The 19,492-nt window shown below is 44.8% G+C and overlaps 1 protein-coding gene across 1 annotated transcript in view; it reads left to right on the top strand.

Moving 5' to 3' along the window:
• Positions 1-19,492, top strand: part of LOC115313303 — a 159,622-nt gene that overhangs the window by 50,115 nt on the left and 90,015 nt on the right. Inside the window, exon 8 of the mRNA XM_042293719.1 lies at positions 13,683-13,825. Within this exon, the coding sequence (XP_042149653.1) occupies positions 13,683-13,825 (143 nt within the window). The remainder of the gene's footprint in view (positions 1-13,682; positions 13,826-19,492) is intronic.

The raw sequence follows: 19,492 nt of genomic DNA, 5'->3' as shown, positions 1-19,492 counted from the left end.
CGCGACACCCCGGTAGCACATTTGCTATAACACAGGATGAGCAAACCTATACATTGACATTTGGGTTTTTTTTTTTTTTTTGTCCTTTACATTTGATTAAGAGAAGTATTAACCCCCGCATTAAATGACGAATTTTCTTTAAAGATTTTTATACTTTCATCAAAATTTTCGTAGCACAGACGTTTTATATGGAGAAATTGTATTGCATTTGATTATATCGTACTTACCTTTAAAATATTATTTAATAGCAAAAATTGCGTTATCTATGCACTTAAACAAACATTAAATTCAAAATACATTTTCAAATGCTGTGCCTTACAAAAAAAGGACTATCCTCGGAAAAACCGATTAAGCAAAATGTACGACGCGAGACTTGTATTCAATTAGGAAACTGGCTTCTATTTTAGAACCAACTACTCGAAATACAAGCATCTTTCGAGATCGGTGTCAACTAAATGATGCGTCGTGACGTAAATATCTGAAGGAAGCTAGGCCGATGAAAGTTCATGTTTTTATGTTCGTGTTATATCCCGGCACTTAAGTAAGTTTTGGGGAGTTCAGTTTGCTTTTAAACATATGCATCCCTACCCAGGCAGCACCGAGTTCTGGGCCAAAACTTGGCTTGCGTCTGGCAGTTTAGGGCATTAAAAAGCCCGAAGAAGCCAAAGTAGTGCCAAACCTGACCTCCCTTGGCAACAGTCTGGGTATCTTGGCCCTAATTCGCCAAACAAGTGCCAAACTTAGGCTTCGCTGCCGGGTAGTTCGGTTATTATCTGGCATCTTCGGGCCTAAATCGCCTAACAAATGCCAAATTTAGGGTTACTGCCCGTTAGTTCGGCAGATCTTTGGCATTTTTGGGCCAAAATCGCCAAACTAAGGCCAAAGTTAGGCTTCACTTTTTGATAGTTCGGCTATCACCTGGCACATTCGGGCCAAAATCGCCACAGATGTGCCAGAGTTAGGCTTACTACCTTGTAGTTCGGCAGAGCTTTGGCATTTTTGGGCCAAAATCGCCAAACTAATGCCAAAGTTAGGCTTCACTTTTTGACAGTTCGGCTGTCACCAGGCACATTCGGGCCAAAATCGCCACAGATGTGCCAGAGTTAGGCTTACTACCTTATAGTTCGGCAGAGCTTTGGCATTTTCGGGCCAAAATCGCCAAACTAATGCCAAAGTTAGGCTTCACTTTTTGACAGTTCGGCTGTCACCTAGCACATTCGGGCCAAAATCGCCACAAATGTGCCAGAGTTAGGCTTACTACCTTGTAGTTCGGTTGAGATCTGGCATCTTTGGGCCCAAGTCGCCAAGCGAGTGCCCAAGTTAGGCTTCGCTTCCCGATAGTTTGGCTGTGATCTGGCAGCGACGGGCGAAAGGTGCCAAACAAGTGCCAGAACTAGGCTTACTGCCTTGGAGTTCGGCTGATGAGGTATTTGATGTACGCGGGTGGTCTTCATCTTAATTAAATAGAAATCAAGTTTTATTCGGCTGGCAACTTTATTTTATTTTGGTTGTCTCTTGATTTCTGCAGTCCAAAGGTTGGCTGAATGTTTTGACGCGCCTGGAGCAGGCTTTGCAAACGCAAATTGTGCCAGATGTTTTACTCGCCCGTAGGTACACAAGCCAATATCGGGACACGCCGTGAGACTGGTTCGATATTATGGCGCGTTCACACCGGCGATGCGATCTAGTCGCGCCATAACTTTCATCGCAAAAGCGACCATCGCGGGCAAAACGTGACGGGTTTTGAGCAGTCGCTTGCTGACCCGACGTTTTGCGATGCACTCTAGTCGCGGAGAGGCCGAGCCAACCAACGGCGTTCGGAGCGAGCGTTTTTGAGACGCGACTCGCCAACGAAGGCATTGGACTCGCTCATCGCGCACGCCAAATTGACCAACTAATTACTTTTTTTTTCTTTTTTTTTTTTGCGATGCGATTTAGCTGGATCGCGCGACTGCTATCCCCGGTGTGAATCCGCCTTTACAGAAAGTGCTGCCATTGAGCTAACACTGCGCAAGACAGATGTGCGCACGTCTCAACAAGATATATCATTATTAAGCGGTGTCCAAACAGGACACTACAAAACGCACGACTCCTACAAATCGTGAAAATTGAAGCGGACACACCCGCTTCAAGCCCGCTTCAATTTTCACGATTTGTCGGAGTCGTGTCCTGTTTGGACACCCCTTTATGCGGCGCATTGCAAAAGCTAGCGTGGCTCTGTGCGTGTCTTGCATTGTGATTGAGCACTGTCAAATCCTAGCGATAACAAAGTGCGGAAACGACCGTGGCTCTATCGCGCGGTTCCCGCATCACACTTGGGGGATGAAAATAAAATCCCGGAAATTTAACTATTTTAGCGTGTTGATACTTTTTAAACATTAAAAAGTGGAGACACAAAAGGGACGATAAAGACAGGACAATCTCTGAACTTTAAAGCCGCTGTACAAACGGGACGTTCAGCAGAGAAGAACCTTCTCTCCCGAAGCTCGGGGACGGGGAGGGAAAGGTCAACCGTTGGATGGAAAGAGGTTTAGAGAATGGGATTAGCCTCGGGGCGAGCCATCCTCTCGAGAGGGAGTGGGGACGGAACAAAGCTGGCCGTGGAGGTTCCGGCTACCAGGTGGAAGAAAGTTAAGCTTGTCAAACAGCGACCTCGAATCCGAGGACGGGCACGCCAGAGAATTTGAAAATAGCTGCTTGATTAGCCGGACAACCCAGTGCGGTCTACTGGTTCTAGAAGGTGAGTCGGATGAAGAAAACTCGTTTTGGTCGAAAACTCTGAAAGCATTCTGGACGTGAACCCTTGCCACAAATAAAAATAACACATGCATGAAAAACTGCGAAGGCACCTAAGCTTTCGTCTATGATGTGGGAATGCGTGAGCATTACAGGCAGAGTTAAGTTGGCGCAACTTGCAATAAAGAAAGAAAAAAAAAAGTTATGCTGGCGCAACGGATAGCGCGCTAGTTTCACGATCAAGAGGGCCTAGCTTCGAAACCGGGCAGGGGGTTGTTTTTTTTCTCGTGTTATTTTTTTTTTTCGTTTTTTTTTTTTGTTTGGTCACGTGGCAAGAAAAATCACATGAACAGAATTTTTTTTAGGCCAAGTCACCACAGATTTTTTTTCTAATTTCTCCTTTTCTTCAGTCTTTCTTTCTTTCTTTCTTTCTTTCTTTTTTTTTTCCTTTTTTTCGGTTTACGCTTCCTATCGCAAAACTCTTTGCACCTATTTCGCGTTACATTGGCGTTAGCCAAATCATTTTATTTATGGCAGGGAATTCTGCCGTACGTATGTTATGTTACTATTACCAACCCTGGATTTCGTCCGGCAACCAGTTCGGGAATGACGACGCCAAATTTCTGTTATAATTTCTTTGAGGTCTAAGGCCTCGTTATCCGTCGGTCTCTAAGATTGGCTCTTCAAGTATCTTTTGTGAAAGAGTTGACGACAGGAATTTTTAAGGAGCACGTGTGTCGACCAGAGTGAACATTGCTGAAGCGCCTCTAGTGTGATTTTGGCCGTAAATAACTGGAGGCCTCGGGCAAACCAACCCAATGGATAAAAGTATCTACCTTTCTGGTTTCATAGAGAGCTATGAAAGTCAGAAGGGACGAATCCCAGCCGAGTCAAACTACCGGCTTGCAAACGCAATCGTGTTGAGAATAGCGCAAAGGAGTTTGTATGACTCTCTCTGGCGGTGCGCAGAGGGTAAAGGCACGGAGGTAATATATGCTTTTGCCCAGTCACCTCGCGAACGGCTGGGTATTGGCTGCAGAGATCCATTTCGCGTTGTTTTATTACGTGATTATATCTTGATTTCTTTGTTCCTAGTTTCACAGACAGAACGAAATCGCTTTTCTCGTGTGGTGTCACGGCGGGAAGACAGAAATCAATCAGAGTACCGAAATTCGACGCTTGTGCTCGTTCTATAGCGCTTCTAAAAACCGTGCGATCACGGCTGTGTATCGTCAACATTGCATAAACTGCCGTTACTTGTACTCGTATTGCATCGTGAAGGAACGACTATGACTGGGTAAACAGAAATAGGGAGAATGGGTGCGTGTGATTTGTTGAAGTTCGAATCAACAAATCGAGCTTCAACGAATGCGATAGTATTGCATTCACTCAACCAGCTATATGAGTTTTCAGATCCTTCCAAGTATGGGATTCGTGTTCTGCCAGTGGTACCTCAGTTAGATTAAAAAGCAAAATCCACGTTAAAAAAAAAAAAAAAAAAAAATTACGGTGACTCGAGTTGCTGCCGCGCCGAATCATGTTTCACGTAAGCGTAATTTTGGGTTCGATGCACGACGAGGGGTCTTCAATTATAAAAAAAATATTTTGATTACGATTATTTGCGGCGCTAAAGATTTGAAAGCCAAGCAGTGAAGACGATGGTGTTCTTATAAATAATATATACATTTTATTTTACACTGTTTGAATACGCTGCCGTCGTAATGTCCTTGAATTATTGGCTAGCTCGTGGCGGGCAGGGAAGTCTTGCAGGACCATTATGATAGGACCTACACTAAACCTGCCGCGCTTCGAAAAATGTTAGTCCAATGCATACCAGCTTGTTCAAGGCGGACGAAGCATTACGCATCCGGCAAAGCGCATTAAATCGCTGCCCGCGACGTTTTTTATTTTTTATTTTTTTTTATTTATTTATTTATTTATTATTTTTTTTTTTTTTTTGTGCAGCGAGATAATCTTTAGTCAAGCAGCACGCCCCCTCTACGGCGGGTTATGCCGGATTAACGGAGGCGTCTCCTAATCCATTCTCCGTGTTGGCCCCTCGGGGGAGGTCGGTGAAGGCAGGACAGGAGGAAACGCAAAAAAAGTGGAAAGAGCGAACTTTATTTTCGGCAAATACTTTACTAGGGGGAATACAGGACACTCCGCTCATTTGCATTAGACGGAGCGATGGCCGCGCCGATTCCTCCCCTGGTGGCGCGGGATAATTTGGGTGCGTCCCTCTCCCTATTTTCTCTCCCCTCCTCTCCCATTTTTTCCTCCCGCCAGAACACATGACCGATATGCGTCACCGACGGGCGGGCGAACACGCGGTTGCCGGGCTAGGCGTGTTGATAAGCCGGGCGCGACGACTATCAGTGGCTACCGTTGCGCGACCTGTCACCGCATGTTGATGCCAGCGTCCTTCTCTACGGATGACACGCTACAGTGTCCTTTTGTAGTGCGCCAAGTATGACGCGTTCGCCGCTGTAAACTATCCGTGTAAATGACAGGAGGGACAGTGCGCTCCGTTCTCCACTGCGAAAACCGGACCTTGCAGGGCATAAACCTGTCATTCTTTCGGTTCCCTCCAGATCAAATCACATAAGTAAACAGCTTTATCTTCGCGTTACTGACCTACCTCATTCAAATTGTGTGTGTAAAACATATATATGGTCTGTGTTTGTTGAAAAGGGACCGTCCACGCCAGCCAGACATTACCGAAATCAGCACTTTGGAAAATTCCCGACATACCGAGCTCGCGAAAATAGGGTCGTTTACTCAAAGTGCCACATCGGGCGCCTTAGCGATAATCATAGTAGCAAATATTTTGCTGTGAAGTATATGACAATACATTGCTGTGACTGCTAAACGTGCGCCTCGTATCGACATAGTTCCTTAGTATAAGTTGCTCTGTACAGCTTTGAAGTGCGATTACGACTAACCACATTTATTTGAACACCTTTCAATACCGCCCGTACAAATTTCGGTGCTCGCTGATGGAGCTACATGCATGCGGTTTATATAACACAACGTAGACATGGAGCTCATCCTACGTATGCGCGACCTTTAAATGAGTGACTAATGAAATGTCCGGTGGTTTTTAAATTCAACAGACAACCTACGCCGCTGCGACCGAAGAGCGTGCACACACTGAAAGAAGTTCAACCTCCGAGATCCCGAAGCGCGCGCGCGAAGCCTTGGACTCCGGAGGCCGTGTTCGACCGGTAGTAAAATATCCCGCACCGAGAGACGGCGCTACTCACCCTCCGATCCTAAAGGGGAAATCCGCAAAGCCATGACACATCCACCCATTCAAAGCGCGCAAAACCTGTCGTCTCCGAGGCCATTGTATTCGCGGGGAGTGTCCTGTATTCCCCCTCGTAAAGTATTTGTTTTCGGCTTCAACCTCAAAACCCGCCCGCTTCGTGGGAAGAGAAATCTTGCGGAAGGAGAGGAAGCGAAGGAAGTGTACGCGATCCCCCTGTCCTGCGGGCCCAGGTACATCGGGCAAACGGGGCGATGCCTCAACGACCGACTCCGAGAACATCAAATGGACGCCGAAAGAGCTGCTTCGGAGTCCAAGCACCCGATCGTCATTCACGGGAGAAAATGTCCCGGTTGCGCTCCTAATTTATGTAATAACAAAAACGGCTTGACATAACAAAAATAACAATTTAATTAAACGTTGCGCCTCCAATGCGGGAGGCATCTTCAGTAGAGCACAGAGCGAGTGAGAGTCGCACAAAAAAGTTCGGCTATTTAGGCATAAAGTTTGTGTACACGTCCGGCAGGGGGCCACGGTTCTTGTTTACCAGCGATGAATCACTTCCGCATTTGTCATTCTGGATGAACCAAGATTCCAGCAGCTTCCTCGGTCCCCACCTTATATCTCTCGCCAAGGTCGATGCCTTGCCAAAGTAAAATTGGTGTCCTCACGTCCATGCGTGGTCGACGAGTTCGGACTTGAAGCGGGTGGCGTTCGTGGAATTGGCGACATCCAGTGCGTGTTCTTTTAGTCTTGTTATTCTTTTTCGTCCCGTCTCTCCAATGTAGGAAGCATCCCATTCCTTGCAGTGCACTTGGTAGATCACACCTCTGGCGGGGTCGGGTCTTTTGGCATGGAGATAACATTGACAATTGTTCTTTCGTACCCCCAACGGCCTAAGGGCGCGTCCCAATTCCTCCGAGATGCACACGACGTCACGTGTTCGTTCGGCTCGATCCGGGCGCCGACGGGACATTTGTTTCTTAACGCGATTGACAAACCAGTAGGGGTAGTTACGTTTTTTCAAAGCCTCCCGCACATTACTAAGTTCTTGAATGCTAAGTGTTGACTTAGATGGAACAGTTTCTAAACGATGAAGTAACGATCTTACAACTGAGCTTTTGTGTTGAGTAGGGTGATGAGAGTGGTAGTCAAGAAAGTTTTGTCTGTCACATGCATGGTTTACGATATACGGATGTCTCCATCTTAAAAAAAGGTTCACTAGTTCTATGGACACGTACATCTAAACACGGCAAGGTACTATCGGTTTCATGTTCGCAGGTGAACTGAATTGAGGGGTGGACACTATTCAAATTGCGGTGAAAATCAGTTACGTTCTCTCTGTTAACCATTACAAAAGTGTCATCGACATAACGACGGTAGAACTTCACGGGGAAATCAATGCCAGACATTACCTTTCCTCAACATATTCGATGACGAGATTCGAGACGGTTACGGAAACTGAACTCCCCATAGGGCATCCGCTGACCTGATGATATATGTCCCCATTAAAACTAAGATTACACTGGTTGAGACAAAAACGCAAAAGGAGTATACCGTCTTCAACAAGGAGGGTTGTGCGAGTGGACAACGACTGGTCTGCCAACAACCGGTCACGGGCGACATCAACAGCCAGGGCGTTGGAGACATTCGTAAATAATGAAATCACATCAAAGGATACCATAGCCTCGTTCGTGCGGGAGCAGGGTCTGAGCGCGTATAAGTTCAACAAAGTCATGGGAATTCCGGACGCTAAACTAATTTTTTCTTGTAAGAGGGCTCAGAATCATAACCAGATATTTGGAAAGGCTGTAAGTGGATGAACTAATAAAAGATACAATCGGGCGTAGGGGGCAACCCGGTTTGTGAATTTTGGGTGTCCATACATCTTGGGTGTCGCGGCGTCAAGGGAGAAGAGACGACAGGTCGTCACTGATGCGTCCTTTCTTTTTCAGCTCTCGAAGGTGGTCAACTAACTCTCTTTCGGACTTAGCAGCGGGATCTCTTGATAGCCTGACGAAATAGTGACTGTCGTTTATAACTTCATACATCTTCTTCATGTAGTCATCCCTATCAAGCACAACGGTTCTCTTTCCTTTGTCGGCCTTTAAAATCATGATGGAGCTGTCTGACTTCAACTCATTAAGAGCAATGCGTTCTTGTTGACCAACAAACAAATGTCGCATCGGAGCCTGGATCGAGCCGAACGAACACGTTACGTTAAGGGTTTCGGAGGCATTGGGACGCGGCCTTAGGCCGTTGGGGGTACGAACTGTATACAAACCCTACGGAACAATCGCCAATGTTATCTCCAAGCCAAAAGATCCGACCCCGCCAGAGGCAGAAAGGGTCGTGATTTACCAGGTACAGTGCAAGGAATGTGACGCTTCCTACATTGGAGCGACGGGACGAAAAAGAAAAACAAGACTAAAAGAACACGCACGGGACCGCCACCCGCTTCATGTCCGAACTCGTCGACCACGCATGGACGTCAGGACACCATTTTGACATTGACAAGGCATCGACCTTGGAGGGGGATAAAAGGTGGGAACCGAGGAAGCTGCTGGAATCTTGGTTCATCCAGAACGACAAACGTGGAAGTGATTCATCGCTGGTAAACAAGAACCGTGGCCCCCTGTCGGACGTGTACACAAACTTTATGCCTAAATAACCGAACTTTTTTGTGCGGCCCTCACTCGCTCTGCGCTCTACTGAAGATACCTCCCGCATGGGAGGGGAAACGTTTAATTAAATTGTTATTTTTGTTATGTCAAGCCGTTTTTGTTATTACATTTATCACGTCTTCGCCCGGCTTGTGGAATAGTTTTGCGCTCCTAATTTCACCGGCACGACAGCCATGGGAGGCCACTGCGAGCAAATGGGGAGAGAAATAATTGAGGCCTATCGGATGGCGACAAGCCCGGAAAACATAACCACCTCGTCCATTTCGCTCTCAAGAAAGGAGATTATCTTTCTGAGGCCCTTAAAGGGCCCATGAAACGATTTTTGGGTAGGGATAAATCATTTTAGATTGGGATTTTACTAATAGCACATCGTTCAGTGGACCAAAAGAAAAAGGTAGAAAGTCAAAAGCCTGACTTTCAGTGCGAAAATTTGAAAACAAAGCGGACTATTTCGTACCTCCTCCCCTTCGCAACCTCTCTGCCTTTTCACTGTGACACAACCGCGGTCCCAAAAGCGCGTTATCGGGTCCAAACTGACGTCACACGCAACCGGACCTCACTTATTCCCTTCACCCCTAAGCTGACATTGTGGTGGAAGCTACGCGCTTGCCGGACCAATCAGCCGCCTCCCTTTCATCACCTGACTTCATTCTCTGCAGCCACATTTGCCACGCTCACGTGGCAAGTGTGGCTGGCCCAACGAGCACGTAGCTTCAACAGCACTGTCAGCTTCGGAATGAACGGGGTGGGGAAAGCGACTTTTGTCTGAATTTTGAGCGACGGGCTAATCTTCAAGGGGGAGAATGGATGTGTCCAGGATTGCACAAACGAGAGTGCGAGCAAGAGGGGACTCCCCCTTTTCGTCTTCTTTAACTGTTTGGTGGAATGCGCGATTTATGAGTTGAGGAGGAAAGCGAAACAGGAAAAACAAATACTTTACATACAAACAAATAAAGTATTTGGGAAAAAGTTGGAAAAGCGTTTCATGACCCCTTTAATGGAAGCCGAACGCTGACAGACTAGGCAAGGCGACAAGGTCACCGGCAGAAGCGGCCTTTCTTTTATGCGTTGTTGATGCGCCTTCGACCTCGCCTTTTGCAAATCCTCCCCACCTGCTTTTGCGTCTTCGTGTGGCTGTCAGCGAGCGCGACAGCCGCTTTAAGCAAATCAAAAGGATGAAGCGAAACGCGTGACTCAGCGTGACCTCTCTACATAGGACGCGTAGGACAAAAACGTTTGGACGAAAATTTGTCACGTGACTTTTTCTGTCACGCTGATGGGATCTCTGGGGCTGTCGTTTTCGCCGTTTGCCTAGTTATAGAAATAAGCAGGCCACGTAGGTCCGGTTTTCGAACTGGACTCTTCAGTGTTCTGTTGCTTTCGTGCGTTGCAGACGCGGCCGTGTTTTTTCGTCGTAAACGGTCGGAATACGTCCATGCCAATTTTTCGGTAACAGTCATTTTTTGCACCGGAGTTCGTGGAATACTTGTGATGTGTTTGTTGGACACGCTTCGACAAAAACTGCTCTTCGCCGACGACGAGACGTCAGTTGAATGTGCTCAACCTTCTTCCTCGAATGTGTTTGTGGGGTGCCTGAGTTGGATTATGCATCTATCAAGGATTACATGATATCGCTCTTTTATTAGTAAGTACACTGCAAGCATGATTCTGATAGTCGTCCTGCTTTCCTTTCATTCTCCGCGGTTTTACGTGTGATGAGTTTTGCTTGGCATGAGGACAGTGTTAATTGTATTTTATAATTTGCTTTTCGTTTTACAGAGAAGTGTGACCTTTGTAAATATGTTGAGAATACACTGTGTGTAATGATAGTTGTTTAATAAACTTCTGGGAGCGATCGAAAAAATTTGTTTGTCCGTATAAGTGATTGGATATGCAACAAATGACATGCAACGTACACATACTTGCACGACGTTCGGGCAATACGAAGCAGACGCATCGTAGAGTTTTCGCACAATATTACGCGAACGCTAGGCCGGGGCGAAACAGCTGTACGGCAATACCTGCCGGGTATCAAACGGTGGTTCAAAACTGGACAGTTGAGCGATATTGGAACCGACTTTCGGCCGGCACTGGCACGATACTGCAAAGTATTGCCGTGCTGCTTGGGAACGGAGGTGATGACATCTTACTATCGTGCTTCCAACGCTTATTTATTTTATTTCTCTTCTGGGACGCGTAAAAGAGCACTTCTGTGACACACCAGAGATATTCGAAACTTGGGCTGGCCTCTCGGCTTTCTTTGCCACTTTTGGCACTTATTTGGCACTTAGTGGGTAGCCAGAAGAGCCAAACTTCGGCATGCCCCGAATCGACAAATTAAGATTTACTGCGGCAGTTATGGCTCAAGTCTGGCACTTACTTTGGCACAACTGTGGCGGACCAGAGAAAAGCCAAACTCGGCGAGGCTGAAATACCGAAATTAGGCGTTGCTTTGGTAGTTATGGCTCAAGTATGGCACACTTCGGCACTCCTGTGGCGTATCAGAGAAACGCAAAATTTTGGCGTGTCCGAAATACCCAAATTAGGCGTTGCTCTGGCAGTTATGGCTGAATTATTGCATCAACTTTGGCGCTCCTCTGGCGGACCAGAGAAACGCCAAACCTTAGCACGTCCCAAATACCGAGATGAGGCGTTGCTCTGGCAGCTATGGCTGAAGTATGGCACCAACTTTGGCGCTCCTCTGGCGGACCAGAGAAACGCCAAACCTTGGCACGTCCCAAATACCGAAATTAGGCGTTGCTCTGGCAGTTATGGCTGAAGTATGGCACCAACTTTGGCGCTCCTCTGGCGGACCAGAGAAACGCCAAACCTTGGAATGCCCCGAATTCCCAGTTTAGGTTTTATTATGGCAGTTATGGCTCAAATCTGGCACCAACTTTAGCACTCCTCTGGCGGACCAGAGCAACGCCAAACTTTGGCATGTCCAAAATACCCAAATTGGGAAGTGCTGTGGCAGTTATAGCTCTAGTATTGCACTACTTCGGCAATCCTCTGGCGGACCCGAGAAAAGCCAAACTTTGGCACGTCCCAAATACCGAAATTAGGCGTTGCTCTGGCAGCTATGGCTGAAGTATGGCACCAACTTTGGCGCTCCTCTGGCGGACCAGAGAAACGCCAAACCTTGGCACGTCCCAAATACCGAAATTAGGCGTTGCTCTGGCAGTTATGGCTGAAGTATGGCACCAACTTTGGCGCTCCTCTGGCAGACCAGAGAAATGCCAAACCTTGGCATGCCCCGAATTCCCAGATTAGGATTTACTATGGCAGTTATGGCTCAAGTATGGCACCAACTTTGGCACTCCTCTGGCGTACCGGAGAAGAGCCGAACTTTGGCATGCCATAGGATCGCCCAACTATGGCTATAGTTAGGCACCGTACTTTGGCACTGATGAATGCCATGGTGCAAAAACCTAACTGCGCCAAAGTTGGGCCCTTATGTTTGCCAGACCTTTGCCCAAGTTGGGCATTCCTCTGGCGTGCTACCTGGGTATTCACCAGGCGCGACTAGCGCCTGTTTAACCAAAGACTGGCGACGACGTCGACTAAAAAGATCACGTTGCGAGCAATAGTCACCGCTAAGTGAGCGGCGATTCACCAGTCGTGTTTACGGCCTAGTCGCCCCAAGCGACTAAGAAATCGAGCAACAAATATTAGTCATGGGGTAGGGCTAGTTTAGCCGGTGTTTAGCGGGTGACGGCTCAGCGCCATGGCCAACTCGTATCACCGCTGACCGCCAGCGCTATAACGAAGCACTTGCTCTGTCTCAGAACGCTGGGGGACACATGTAGAATGAATTGGAGGAGGAAATATTGTGTAAATATTCATGTTCAACGGCCAGAGGTACCACTAAAGCGATCTCAGCAGGGCGCTTGACGGCGAGAAAAAACGCATTTTCGGGCGCTTCCATATTTGTTTATGTCACTGGCAATGCGGCTTCTGTATTTCTTCCTTGCGTTTCTTTAATTTTTTTCTTGTACAACTCTGTCTCGGCCAATTAGTGTCTCATTGTAACTTTTTTCTTTCTCATAAACGTTTAAATATCAGTTTTTATACGATAAAATACCCCTTTACGCAGCGGCGTTTAAGTACGCGTGCGCGCGACATATATCTTTTTTTGTCACTTCCGCTGCTTAGTTGTGACTAGATAGTCACCCGCTAGCTTCGCGCTTGTGAATTTTCGCAGAAGTAGTCTATCCTTAGTCACTGATCTTTTCTCTTAGTTCGCGACTACTTAGTCGCGACACTAATTTTAAAACAGCGCTAGTTAGTCACGACTGGTGAGTACGGCTGATGAACTGAACTCGTACAGGGGCACATGTCCTCCTTTTTCTTAAACCCGTAGCTAAAATGACGCTCATAGCAAATTATGGGAACCAAATGCGCACCAAAATGTATTAATAAACACACAAATATTTCTGGTATTGGTGGTTTACTCCTAATTACGTCCTTAAAATTTTCCACGTATGTGGAAAGCCCCGGAACCGAACGCCACCGCAAGTGGAGCGTTTTTCGACAAGTGTTGTGCTAGTCCAAGGCATACCGGTCAAACTACGTGGTGGAGTTCTTACTCAGCAATCACAACCCAGCTTGATGAATATATTCCATCTGTTATAGTGACAAATTTGGCTTTGAGCCGCTCGCAAAATAATACTATTTTTGTAATGGGGTGGGGGCGTTACGTTTTAGGAGCACTGTACAATAGTGACATTTGTTCCTGGTAATAAAATAATTTCTTAATATGCTTTCTCTAAACTGCTTTTTAAATGTGCTACTCGGTTGATTTCAGAACTCAGGTCACGACTTTCCAAAAGGGGCGTTATTTTTTTAAGTTTTTTTATGAAAGCATTATTTAAAATGTATTACATGGCTCATAAGCGTCCTAACTGATACGCACAATAAAAGAAACAAAAAAAGAAACTCCTGATTTGCGAGCCCCCTAAAGTGCGTTCTGGTTTAATCTTTATTTTACGTTCCAGAAAAGCCTAACCAGGAAGTTGTATGCATTAATAGAATATGGTAGCACCTCCTATCTGGACGCCAAAGCTACACTTTCCAACCTTAAAGAGGAAATACAACTGCCATCATACGATTCGTACGATGCTGTCCTTATGTCAACAAAGTAAGTGCGTTCGTCAGTATCTTTAGATTTGTTTGAAGGTTTACGAGTTTACCATACAACTGTTCATTGCAAATGCATTTCGTCAGTTTCAAAATGGTCAGTCAAATTTTCAGTTTCATGTTCAAATTCACGTTTTTTACAATGTTCAGGGTAAGCGGTTTCTTAAAGCTGCCTAAAAAGACCAAAGAAACGTTCGAACTATATATCATTACAACTTAGCAAGGTATCGCAACTTTTTTATATATATATATATATATAACGGGCATGGTGGCGGGAGGCCGAAGGCGTGGGTATAAAACTGAGAAGAAAAAAACCCTTAGTGAACACAGCAACAACGGACGATTTCTTCTTCGACGTTTATTGCATTTGGTATTCTGCAAGTTTATCTAAAGCTAGAAAATAAAACAAAACAAAAGTAAGACTTTCTGATTTAAGGTTCTGAATATTTAAAACTATTTAACAACGAAACATTTTAGAAGTCGCACAGACAAGCTTTTTTTTCCTTGTTTGTGGCGTCTAGCCCAAGCCCGTTTGTGGCAGCAAGCCTTCTGCATCTTGATGACAGACACGAGCACGCCAAGCAGCACAGATTTGGCCAACCATTAGCCAATGACTGTCAATGATCTCTTGGGCAGTGGCCGGACAGCGGTCAGCCATTGGCCGATGACTGTTCTTTCTCTGCCCATTGCCCATTGGCCGCTGGCCATCAGCCATCGGCCAATCATTGGCCGACGAAGGGCCACTTTTTGGCCATTGGCCAAAAGACCATCACAAGCCATTGGCCAATACATGGTCAAAATTCGTGCTGCTCGGGCAGCTACTCGATTTTGGTTTCCGCTCAGCTAAAACGTCTTGCCATGCAGCTCCTTCTGCCAATGGAAACGATTGTTTGTCAGAGTGGTCGCAGTGAGGGGTATACATATCTGTGGCGCTCACCAACGTGATGGTAGCTGCCGCGGAACGAGCGCGAGCGGCGCGGGGCTCGAAAGCGCCGCATCGCTAGCCGCTCTACCGATCCTGCATTGAAACAGTTTCTATGCACATGGCGAGCTACGAGCTGCTGTCTCTGTGACACTCGCTAAGCGGTCGCTTAAATTCAATCGAACCTTTTTTTACAGCTGGGTAAAATTTATCGTCAACTGATTTATTACCAAGCAAGTTTTAGCCGTGTTATTTTATTGCACATCTCGCAAGATTCTCTTTTTAGAAGCAAATCCTCCGGTTTCTGCTCGCATCTTTTCCTTACACTGTTTTAATCCGGCACGATTCCACGACCTCTACGCTATTCCACACATTTTCTGGCCTTCGTTTCTAAGTTTTACTTTCCGTTTGGACTTTTCGTATATGTACATTTATTGCTACATTATCAATATTATTAAAAAAATTAGCAGGAGAACTTTTTGATGTACTCGAATGATACAAGCAGGTTTTTTTTTTCTTCCAAGACCGGTTACAAAATAATAAATATGGCTAATTTGACATAAAATTTTAACAGCTGGGGGGAAAGTAACACATTAAATGTTAATATATATAAATCAAAAGTTGTGATCTTTCATTCGAAAAATTAAGCTTGTGGTAGTGCCTAAAATTCTCAGCTTCTAGTCAAAACCAGTTAAAAATTGTTAGGTCATGAAACTCTCGCAGCGCATTAGTGAGTATATGACATGGGATAGCCGTGTACAATATCTCATGCCAAAACTCGCTCGGGTGCAGGGAATTATTGATCGCCACTGGTCTGTTTTGCCAATTAATATTAAGTTGTCGCTTTACAGACCATTATTTCATTAAAATTTAACATATTCCTATTTTGTCTATGGCACTCCAAGAATTGCTACCGTCGCAAAACCTTTCTTGCCATGAAAACGTAAAGTGAGATGGATATGTAACCTACCACGTCACCCCCATACCACTAATTTATTTAGGAACTATCACATAACTTATATTTATAGGTTATATGAATACACATTAGCGCCTGTCTTGTATACTTCTTGTCCTTGTCTTTCTGTTGCGCTATTTTGTATGTTTTACTCATTATGTACTAGTTTTAAGACGGAGGCCTTCAGGCGTCTAAGTTTTTATTTGTTCTCGCAAATCCTTACGTCGCTGAGGGCAAACTTATCACCCTCCTCTACCCGTAACACAGAAAAATGGAGGATGGTCACACAGTAAACAAATGATCGTTCTCAAATGATAACTTTCACAGCACCGCATTGTATGAGTAGTGTGGATATTTGTATGAATGTTGTGGATCTAGACGGCCTTAAATTTAAAGGCTTATAGTTGCATTCGTGTTCACGATTTTTGCTAAGTATACGATGTGTTTTTTTCGTTTTTTTAGGAGTATGATGTTGTTTATACCTTAGTTTGTTCTTCTGTGCGTTGTTTTCGATGATAGTTTTTTTTTTCTGCGCTCGCTGCTCAATATTTTAGGGGTTCAAGGACTTGTCAAGCTGAGCTTTACAGCTTTTTTACTTGGGTTCCCGATAATAACTAATGGAAATAAAATTTTCATTATAATTATGTTTTGAAACATGTATTTTATGATATTATAAGTCGTCTGGTCTTGAAATATTCATAAACTTTAATTTTACCTCCAATTTAGCTGATCGATTTTTTTGTTATCAAAAATCATAGTAAACTTGTCATTTTCTACTGGACCATCTGCTTGAGTGTCACCCCAAAACACTAAAGATATCAAATATTGACCTGCTACCTCTGCTCTTATCACTCCAGATAATATTTCCAAGTTACTTATTTTGGTAGCTATATCATCTTTGCATGCAATAGTAATCTTATCATAAAATTCTTCCCTCATAAGGTCATGTAGTACATATCAAGTCAAAAAATAATAGAAAGTTTTTAAATAAATCGACTCCGAATTTAGCCTCATTTATAACAAATACTCATATCACCAGCGAGTACAAATATTAGTTATTGCTAAATTTACTATAAAGGCCGAACATTTACTAAATGAACATGATTCCCTTTGAGCTAGTTCACCAATATAAATCAAAAACAATGTAAAAACATGCGGTTTTGTGGACGGATAGAACGCACGGTTCAGCATACAATAAAATTTCAAATTTTTCTGGTACTGATAAATAATTATCATTAACAAACATGATTATCAAACGACCCTTTCCTTCCGATAGGCAACGGTAGATAGGCACGAAAACTATATAGGGAGAACGTATTACATGTTTCTTCCGTATTTATGTTACGTAAAAAGAACTCATCGATGGAAGCTATTTTTTGGACAACAGCATCATAAGTTGATCACAATGCCTTTGTAAATAGTCTTATCTTTATTCCACCTGAGTTTCTCCCTGAGGCGCGTTTTGTGTTTTCATATTATTCTTTGAATGACACGATCGTACCTTCCGTCGTTGACTCATTTTATTTAGGTATATTTCTACTTCGATGTGAATTGCAGCTGCAGCTTCCTTCTGGTGTACGAAAATAGTATTTCCTTTCTTGTTCCATACAAACGTGCTCACGTTTGTTTAGCGCAGTTCTCGGTGTTTCACATCGGGATCATATTTCTCCTTGTTAAGTTCTCGTTATTGTACAGCTTTTCATCTCTGAGCCACTCGCTTCTGGGTGCAGATATCTCCTCTTCTTTGTTCTGTGAACATCACCAACAATGTAGTTGCTTTGGCTTCCTTTAACCTTGAGCCTGTGGGCTGCCTCAACTGCTACTTCTGCGGTTCGCTCAGGCAGCTGAAGTTTTTGATCAAACACCTTGATCACTACCATTGCGTCTTAATTAGGCCGCTGAGTGACTTCGTACAATTCAATATTCTGCCGTCGCTGCTGTATTAGCTCCTGTGTGTCCGCAATAGAGTGCGGTAATGCGCCGTCGAACTGGTTCGCTTCGAAAGCTCTCTACTCCATAGTGCACGCAGTAACCTAAAAAGGTGGAGAGGTGGAACTGCTCGCGGAAGCAGCTTTATGTTCAGTCTGATAACCGAGTTGATCCAGTGACGTTGGTTCACGAATGCTTGGATAGTCATATTTCAGAATCATTATCGTGTAGTCATCACATCGACAACCTCATGCAAGCACACTGAAATCAGTAGGTCTGTTAAAGCGGAGCTCACGTCTAGCCCGTGTTGCAACAAAAGGACTCACCTGCAAAACAATACTACGACTTAAACTACAACATGCAAGTATTATATGGCATCTATATCAAGATTATTTAACTTCTAAGTTTGAATTCGTTCAAAAGAAAGCAACCGGGTACATACTTAAAAAGTAACTCCAGTTGATTTTACATATTAAGAAAAACGATGTAATTATATTTAGAATCCCCTAAAAAGAGGACACGCCAGATATAAATATTTCAATCTAATTCCGCCTTAAAGATGATGAAACTGGCAAACCAAGTTTCAGGTGCGCGAAATTACCAAAATCTGCTAATCCTAGCGGGTGAGGAGCGACGAAGCCGGCAGCGCAATTAATACCACCGTGTCGTCGCAGCCTACCCTGCGCTGCCTACGTCATACTCAAGGCTCTCGGGGAAGATTTGTTTTCTTGTTTTGTGAATTTTTAAGCCAAGCCGACAGCCTGCGCTAGCAGCGTGCTCATCGTTGACCACGTGATTCGTGGAACGCGCATGCTTTTGTGTGCTCCCGAACGAGCATGCGTTATCGTCGGATTGTCCGTCGCGTGCGAGAAAGTCAGTCTGCGACGCTGAGCGCGATATACTTCGACAAGCCCGTCGCGACATATTCACGTGTGGTTTCCAGAACTTCACTTTCTACTAATGTTTTCAAATGAAACCCTTGGGAAAACTTGCCTTTTTCTGGGCTAGAACACAAGCTGCGACCGCGGAGTACAGGCCTCGTCCGGTTTAGCAGACTGCCGATCGTATAGCAGCGGAATCTTTCGCCCTTGAGCAGAGCTTCGCCCGGCCGCCTGGTACGTAACGTCACGATTTGTATCACGTGGTTGGAGATGTAGGTGACGACAGAAGAGCAATGTTGCCCGCCGCAGGCAAGGTTACGGTTTCGGTTTGGAGTCCGCTTTGACTAAAAATTGCCCAAAACGTATTACAATTCTTTTGAAAGAAACTACGTATAACCGCACGATTATTACCACCACGGGATATATAATCAACCATCAACTGACATTTTCTGGAATTCACTGGAGTTACTCTTTAAAAGGCTAACTCGATAGTTTTATGGTTAGACGTACGTTACGATATCTTGATAGGGATATATTGATGGCTACTGAATTCCCTCAAAATTGGCTCAGTTCACCGATAGACACAGCTGTACCAGTGCTCTAAGTGTTCTGCGAAAATTTCGAAACGAAAAATCGCGAAGGTATTGAATCTGTAAATTTCGTTCTCCTCGTCTTTTTAAAACCAAGAGCCCCTACTCGTAAAACTGAAGCGTGAGAAGAGAAATGCTACAAAGTGGGCAGTAAACCAAGCTCCCAACTGATTACAAGATGTTTGATTGTGGGAAAACAATGCTTGGAAGCTCATTCACCGGCAATCACCAAAGAAACGCTCGACATACTCTGTTTAAGAATATCATATGCAACCTGAACATATGTACCATTTTCTAACGTCACACCACAGGAGAACACGGAAATTTCAATGTAGGTTTCTGCATCATTTTCATTTACGGTTTTCTTAATAGTTACTTGGAATTTCGAGAC

Source organism: Ixodes scapularis, unplaced genomic scaffold (genome assembly GCF_016920785.2).
Source record: "Ixodes scapularis isolate PalLabHiFi unplaced genomic scaffold, ASM1692078v2 PGA_scaffold4__175_contigs__length_147842914, whole genome shotgun sequence".
NCBI classification, from domain to species: Eukaryota; Metazoa; Arthropoda; class Arachnida; order Ixodida; family Ixodidae; genus Ixodes; species Ixodes scapularis.
The sequence above is the reverse complement of the archived record's forward strand: the minus strand, read 5'-3'. Positions and strand labels throughout refer to the sequence as shown.